General features: G+C 42.3%; 1 protein-coding gene across 1 annotated transcript; it reads left to right on the top strand.

The window, feature by feature from the left end:
- Positions 1–3278: 3278 nt before the first annotated feature.
- On the top strand, positions 3279–4579 carry LOC112029452 (uncharacterized). The gene is made up of 2 exons (XM_024062136.1): positions 3279–3992; positions 4175–4579. The coding sequence occupies exons 1-2, from the start codon at positions 3279–3281 to the stop codon at positions 4577–4579; spliced, it is 1119 nt and encodes a 372-aa protein (XP_023917904.1).
- The last annotated feature ends 3931 nt before the right edge of the window (positions 4580–8510 follow it).

The following is an 8510-nucleotide window of genomic DNA, read 5'->3' as shown; positions in this document are numbered from 1 at the left end:
TGTGCCCTTCCTTTTGACACCTTCCACACTTGACTGGCTCGTTTGCTCTAGACACCTTGTAAGGGTTCTTTAGCTCATTAGCATCCCTCTTCCTTTTTATGGGTGGCCTGCTCGGTGACTTATAGATAATAGGTGCAACAGGAGTAGGTTGGCCACTTGAGATCCACTTAGACTGGCCAGGCATGGAAGATATGGGTGTCTTGTATGTCTCCACATAAGTATCTTTGTAGTAACATGGATGAGGGTAATCCTCTGGTTTCTCATGATTCACAAAAATGGTTGCAACTCCATGCTTGCGGGGGATTCCTATCAAGTCCCATGCAATTGCATGTCTTCCTTACTAAGTCCACCACATACCTCTCCGTCTGATTGTTAACTTCATACACAAACCTTCCAGATGGCATTGCACAGAAGCCCTTAGACTCTAGTTTCATCTTCTCCAACTTGTCTTGTATACTTGGACACAACTTGCCACCATACTTTTTTATGCCAGTTGTTAGGACATATGTGTTTCACTTATTAAGAACATATATTATTATTTTATGTAATTGGCTAATCCTTTGACAAAACGCACTTTACTTGTATTTGGGTAGATCTAGGATGTGTTTAATACTTCAAGAAACATATTGTTCAAGTCCAGTATTAAAATCATGAAGATTGGACCAAGAAACAAGTGAAGAAAAGTTGTTCATTAAAGCTGGACAGATAGCTTGACACCTATGGATAGATAGCTCGATAGCTGCTTGACACCTCTCGACAGTTAGGCTATCTATCGAGCTTATCAGTTGATTGTTATCGCAATCTCGACACTTTTTCAACAGCTGGTGGATCGATTGAGAAATCTTCTGTCCCCTCAACACTTGCTCGATAGTTGTATCTGTTAAAGTTTAAAGCTCGACACCTACTATCTATCGAGGTTACGAAAATTAGAATTTTCAGATTTGATTTTTGGGCCAGACTTATGTATTTGTGTAGGTCCTTACCTGAAAGATTCCATGTCAAGATCTTGCCATTGAAGAAGCAAAGGACATTAATCAAATTCCTTTGACTGAGCTTATAGGGAACCTTCAAACCTATAAGATGGGGTTAGGCTCAATGGGAAAAGGTGGAAAGAGTAAAAACTTAGTTCTTAAGGGTATAGAGGAAGAGATTGAGGATTTTAAAGATGAAGATGAAAGTGAAGATGATGATAAAGATGAAGATGAGGATGAGGATCTAACCTTCATTATTGATGAGATTATCAAGCTTCTTCAATTTAGGAAAAATGATAAGGGCAAACCTCCTAGGAAATCTAAATCCTTTAGGAATGGCAAGAATGAGAAACCCCTTATTCAATGCCATGAGTGCAAAGGTTTTGGTTATATAAGGATAGAGTGTCCAAACTACCTCATGAAGGAAAAGACCAAGGAGTCAAAAGATAAAAGATTGGTTGCTATTTGGAGTGACACTAAGAATGACTCTTTTGATGAGTATGCGGATGGATGTAGTCACGTTATGGCCTTTGTTGCCTCAACTGATAAAGTGATTGTGGAGAGTGCTAGTGATAGTGAGGATTCTTCTGATAATGAAGTACCCAAGAAGATGACCCTTCAGAAAGCCTATGATAAGCTATGCACTGAATTTATAAAATCTGAAAAGACTTTTCATCTTTGTAAAAAAGAGCTTAATGAGGTAAAAACTAAAAAAGCTGATCTGTTAGTCAAACTAGATGAGACTACAAGGTTAGTTGAGACTCTTGTTGTGGAGAACACCTCATTAGAAGAGAAGGTCAAGAATCTTAAGATTAAACTTAGTCAAGTTAGAACTCAAATAGAGAGGATGTCTAGTGCGAAGCTCGATGAGGTCTTGAGTGCTCAAAAGCCTAGTTCTGATAAGACTGGCTTAGGATAAGCAGTTTCCTCTAGCCCCTCCTCTTCGACGGCTACTGGATCAAGGATTGTCTTTGTGCCCCAATCTGAGAAAGGTGATAAAGGTATGAAATCTAAAACTGATTTGGCGAATTCTAAATCCTTTGTTAGACCTAATGTTTGTCATCACTGTGGTGTTTCTGGACACATTCGTCCTAATTGCTTTAAGTTGTATCCTCATAAGCAATTGTCCAAACGGTCATAGATTTCCTCTCAAAGACCTACACCTTTGTTTGGAGAGTTATTAAAAGTCTTGAGCTTTTTAACTTAATTTCAGGAGAATTCTAATTCTTCTATGTCCTTCAGTAGACATACTAGGACATGTGCCTTTTCATCTTCACGGCCAAAGACTCATGCTATGTGGGTGAGAAAGGAGCCCAAGACTTAATTGTCTTTTTTGTTTGTCCTCTACTTTAATTCTTTTGACGGAGACCAGAAATCAGTCGTCGACAAGACTTGCGACTGATCGTCGGTGAGAAAGATGACATATCCTGCGTCCTTGTAGTAGACGAACAAAGGGGCAAGACCCTGTCATCACAGTCAGTGCGGAATACGTGCATTAATGGCATACCTGAACACCTGCCGGATAGTTGTCCTTCCCTAATTACACCAGGAGCTGTTATGAAAGCAAGAGCAGCGCAACGGTCGTCCGTTACACCATAACTAAGGCAATCACTGTTCAATAAATGCAACGATCAGGAGAGAAACTCTCAACCCAGCATTTAACGAACATAACTGCGCCAGCCCAGGGAAGGGTATAAAAAGGGAGCCTGGTGCGACGAAGAGGGTAAAAGAACAAAAAGCTAGAAAATAGAAATCTGTGAGCAAATTGAGTTTGGATTGTGTAATCTGACTTAAGTATCGGAGTATTCCCAACTGGCCTCACGCTGGCGAAGGTACTTTCTTTGCTTCTTTCTTGTATTGACTACAGGTCCGGAAGTCGTCCATCCTTCTGACGAGGAACATACTGACGTGGCACATTTTCGGCTTCATCAGTTTGGCGCCGTCTGTGGGATCGACCATCATGCTCCTACCGATAAAAGTTCCAGTTTAGAGATGGACAGCGAAGCAGTAACTCCTCCTGACCTTGTAGTGATGGACCAGCAAATCCAAGCTTTGACAGCGAATGTACAGGAGTTAATGAAGCACAATGACGAACTGAAGCGACGAGCCTGTCCGAAGGGAAGTAACACTTCGCTCCATCGGCGAAGTCGAAGCAAGCATGACGAAGAAGCCAATAGCCCTGCGAATAACAAGGGAAAGAGTGTGATGGAGTATACTGGATAGTCCGTACCTGGCAATGGTAGTTTGATGCAGAATCTAAGGAAAGAGCTCGATGAAGTAAAAAATGCTATGAAGGGAAAAAGGGCAATGAACTTGGATGGTAGGCTGAAACGGACTGACTCGCCCTTCACACCCAGTGTCTTGGAGTGCCCCTTGCCTCCAAAATTCCGTCTACCACAGCTAGAATTCTATGATGGTACAAAGGACCCTCTTGATCACATAGGAGCCTTTAAAACCATCCTAAATCTGCAACAAACCCTGGACGAGGTTATCTGTAGGTCGTTCCCGGCCACACTTAGAGGAGCCGCAAGAGTTTGGTTTAGCAAATTGCCAGCGTCTTCCATTGAGAATTTCGAGCAGCTTAGTGACTCTTTTGTTCGCCATTTTATTGGAGGACAGCGGCACAAAAGACCAACCTCTTACTTGCTGACGGTAAGACAACAAGAAGGAGAGAGCCTGAGGGATTATGTAAAGCGGTTCAACAAGGCGGTATTGGAGATCGATGAAGCTGACGACCAGGTCACTATGACGACCTTCCAGGCAGGGCTCAATAATCCCGACTTTATCTTTTCGTTGGGCAAGACACCACCAACCTCCATGACCGATCTGCTGTTTAAAGCTCAGAAGTATATGAATGGGGAGGACGCCCTCACGGCCAAAGGCTTAATGGGAAAACGAAAGAGGGACGAGACCAGCGAGTCTCATGGAAAGAAAAGGGATCACAACGACCCGTACTCGGACACAAAAGGTAGCAAAAGTAGTCTTGACGCCCCAAGGAAAAGAACGAATTTCACGCCGTTGGTTATGCCTGCTAACAAAATACTGATGCAGATAAAGGACGAGCCAAGGTTAAAGTGGCCTAAGCCACTGAGCACGTCCTCGAGGAAACGTGACACAAAAAAGTATTGCATTTTCACAAGGATCATTGTCATTACACCGATGAATGTTGCGATCTGAAAGAATAAATAAAAGAGTTGATTCAGCATGGAAAGCTTCAAAAGTTCGTGAAAAGGGATCATCGGCCTCAGCTCAAGACTGAAGATAAAAATCATGACAATGCGAAGGGCGACCGACGAGATCATCCAAAGCAAGTCGTGGGAGAAATACAAACAATAGTTGGGGGGCCGGTATCAGGAGGCTCATACAAGTCTTTGAAGAAGACGTACTACAGACAGGTCAATAGTGTCCATATGAAGCACCCGTCCCAGAAGTATCGACGGTCGTATGATGACGACATCACATTTTTCGAGAGGGTTGTGAGTGGAATAAAGCAACCCCATGATGATCCACTTGTCATCACTTTAGAAGTGGAAGGATTCACCACAAGGAGGGTGCTAGTGGACAATGGAAGCTCAGCAGATATAATGTATATGACGGCCTACCAATAGCTGAGATTGGATCCCAAGAGGCTCAGATCCTTTAATTCTCCCTTGGTCAGTTTCAGTGGAGATAAAATTTACCCAAGGGGAATCGTCATGCTATCCGTTACAGCCGGAACATACCCAGCACAGGTGACAATTCAAGCAGACTTCTTGGTCGTCAATTACCCATCATCCTACAATGTCATCCTGGGACAGCCCACACTGAATAAGCTTAAAGCAGTAACGTCGACCTATTGCCTGAGGATGAAGTTTCCGACTCCAAAAGGGGTAGGTCAGATATGTGGAGATCAACTGTTGGCAAGGGAATGCTACCAAGCAGTCCTAGCCTCAAAAGAAAGCCACGTGTGGGTAGTGGAAAAAGAATCAAAATAATCGTCCCAAGAGCTAGAAGAGGTACACCTGGTAGATGGGGAGATGACGAAGGTGACAAAGGTAGGGACAGGGCTAAGCACCGCTTTGAAGAGCAAAATTGTGGAGTTCCTCAAGCAGAATCTAGATGTCTTCGCTTGGACCCACGAAGATATGCCAGGGATAGAAAACGAGGTCATAAAACACAAGCTAAATGTTGATCCTGCCAAAAAGCCCGTCCATCAGAGACGACGAACTTTCACCCCAGAGTAGAACAAAGCAATTATGGAGGAAGTAGAGAAGCTTTTAACAGCTGGATTCATTAGGGAGGTATATTATCCAAAATGGTTGGCCAACGTCGTCATGGTGAAGAAGTCCAACGGGAAATGGCGCGTATGTGTGGATTTTACAGATCTTAACCGAGCCTGCCCTAAGGACAGCTTTCCCCTCCCTAGGATTGATTAGCTAGTGGACTCAACAGCAGGCCATGAGTTACTAACTTCCATGGATGCGTTCTCAGGCTATAACCAGATCCGCATGAGTAAAGAAGACTAGGAGAAGATTGCATTTGTTACCAGCCAAGGATTATATTGTTACAGGGTCATGCCTTTCGGTCTGAAGAATGCAGGAGCTACAGATCAAGAAAAAATGTTCTTCATCACTAGTTAAGGATTGTTTTGCTATAAGGTAATGCCCTTCGGTTTGAAGAACGCGGGGGCAACTTATCAGAGGTTGGTTAATCACATGTTCTGCCCACAAATAGGACGAAATGTTGAGGTTTATGTGGACGATATGTTAGTGAAGAACTTGGACAAGCAAAAGCATCTGGACGACCTCCAAGAAACATTTGAAACGCTTAAACAATATAACATGAAGTTGAATTCGAGCAAGTGTGCTTTCAGAGTTTTGTCGGGAAAATTCCTTGGGTATATGGTTTGACATAGAGGAATTGAAGAAAATCCTGATAAAATTCAGGCAATACTAGATATGAAGCCACCAAGGAATATAAAAAAAGTCCAATCTCTCACTGGGCGAGTTGTTACCCTTAACAGGTTGTCTCTAAATCTACTAATAAGTGTTTATAATTTTTCAAGGTTCTCAAGAAGGTATTTAAATGGACGGACAAATGTTAAAAAGCCTTCCAAGACCTCAAGACCTACCTCACCACCACTCCTCTGCTAAGTCCGTCCGTACCTGGTAAAGAATTATATTTGTATCTAGCTGTATCCTTGCATATAGTAAGCTCAACATTGAATAGAGAAGAATGAAAGGTGCAAAAGCCAGTCTACTACACAAGCAGAGCCCTGAGAGGCACAGAAAGACGATATCCTATGATGGAAAAACTGGTATTTGCTTTGATTACAGCTTCAAGGAAGTTAAGGCATTATTTTCAAGCTCATGTCATCAACGTCTTGACAGATCATCTATTAAAGAAAGCAATGAACAAGTTGGAGGCTGCAGGATGATTAATCCAGTGGGCCATAGAACATAGCAAGTTCGACGTCAAGTACTAGCCAAGAAGTGCGATAAAAGCACAAGTATTGGCAGATTTTATTGCAGAATTCACTCCAAGTCAGGGAGAGCAAGACGAGCTGGACAAAGCTCGGAGATGGGTCGTCAATATGGATGGATCATCTACATTGCATACAAGAGGAATAAGAGTTGTTTTACATTCCCCAGAAGGAGATGAGTTGAAATACAAGGTTCGTCTGTCGTATTCAGTAACCAACAATAAAGTGAAGTATGAAGCCCTTCTTAAAGGATTAGAATTGGTAAAGTCCTTGGGGGCAGAAATAATACTAGTCCAAGGAGACTCCTAGCTAGTTATAGGTTAAGTGAATGGAACATATGAAGCTAAAGAAGAGCGGATGAAGAAATATCTTAATAAGGTAAGATGCCTTGTGAAAAGATTTAAAGAAGTTACTTTCATTCAAATCCCAAGAGAAGAAAACACGGACGTTGACGCCTTAGCGAAGGAAGCCTCAGTGGCTGAATCAATGGACAAGTTCGATGAAATACAATATATGTCTAGCATAGATCTTCCAGAAGTACAGCAGATAGAAGGCAAAGAAAATTGGATGACCCCAATTGTGGCCTACTTGAGCGATGGAAGGCTTCCAGAGGGAAAAGACAAGGCCAGAAAGTTAAGAATCAAGTCAACCAGATATGTCCTTATAGACGAGGTGCTATACAAAAGAGGCTTCTCTCAGCCTTATCTAAGATGCCTAGCTCCAAACGAGACGAACTATGTACTGAGGGAGTTTCATGAAGGGGCATGTGTAAACCACTCAGGAGCAAGAGCACTGGTCCATAAAGTCATCCGTGCAAGTTATTATTGGCCAACCATTCAAGTAGATGTAAAAGCTTACATCAAGGTATGTGACAAATGTCAACGCTTCAGTAATGTCCCTAGGCAGTCGTCGAAGTATCTTACCCCAATTAAGGCCCCGTGACCCTTTGCACAATGGGGGTTAGATATCTTGGGTCCCTTTCCACTAAAAAACAGGCAGATAAAATTTTTAGTAGTAGGGATTGACTACTTCACCAAGTGGGCAGAAGCAGAACCCCTAGCAAAGATCACGCAGCAGGATGTCAAGAACTTTGTATGGAAAAACATTGTATGCAGGTTTGGGGTGCCTAGGGTATTGATATCAATCAACGGACGACAATTTGACAACACGCTTTTCAAGGACTTTTGTGAACACTTTGGAATTCAAAATCATTACTCCTCACCTGTCCACCCGCAAGCAAATGGTCAAGCAGAAGTGGAAAACCGATCATTGTTGAAAATCATCAAGACTCAACTCGAAAGGGCAAAAGGAGTGTGGCCAAAAGAGTTACTAGGAGCTTTATAGGCCTACAGGATGACTGTGAGAACCCCTAAAAGGGAAACTCCTTTCAAGCTAGCCTGTGAAAGTGAAGCAGTGATACTTGCAGAAGTGCATATAGCCAATTACAGAGTGATGAAGTATGAAGAGAAGGATAACGAAGAGCAACTCCATCTTAACGTTGATCTAATAGACGAAGTAAGGACGGATGCGAAGCAAAGGACAGCCAGGTATAAAAACCTTATGGCCAGACAATATGATGCAATGGTGAAACCCATGCATTTCAACATAGGGGACCTCGTCTTGAAAAAGGTCTCTTTGGCAACCAGAAACCCAGCTCATTGGAAATTGGGGCCTAACTAAGAAGGACCTTACAGGGTTATCAACTGTAAAAGGCAAGGGTCGTATTACTTGAAAGCCCTGGATGGGAGAAAGTTGGAGCACTCTTGGAATGTTGAGCACCTAAGAAGGTATTATCAGTAAAATATCAGCCTGGACGAGTATTGTCTTGGACGAAACCTGTCATTCTGGATGAGCCAAAGTTAATGTTTCTTTCTGTTGAGTGTGTTGTTAACATTATATGTTATGTTTTAATTCCTTAAGGGTGTATTAGTTTTAAATTAACTATGGACGAAGTCGTAAACTTTGATGTTTGTATGAATAAGGCACTAGCTTCTAAAGCATGTGCCATACTTGTGGACGATGTTTATATTATGAGTATGGTTTGGATTTTCAAATACATGTGATATAGAAATATAATC

This window comes from Quercus suber, unplaced genomic scaffold (assembly GCF_002906115.3).
Source record: "Quercus suber isolate HL8 unplaced genomic scaffold, Cork oak 2.0 scaffold_546, whole genome shotgun sequence".
NCBI classification, from domain to species: Eukaryota; Viridiplantae; Streptophyta; class Magnoliopsida; order Fagales; family Fagaceae; genus Quercus; species Quercus suber.
Note: the sequence above shows the minus strand (reverse complement) of the source record. Positions and strands in the feature narration are given on the sequence as shown.

Coding starts and splice junctions, on each gene's coding strand:
- LOC112029452 (XM_024062136.1), top strand. CDS start 3,279: ATGAACTTGGATGGTAGGCTGAAACGGACTGACTCGCCCTTCACACCC. Junction 3,993..4,174: donor GAACGAATTTCACGCCGTTG/GTTATGCCTGCT, acceptor GAGTTGATTCAG/CATGGAAAGCTTCAAAAGTT.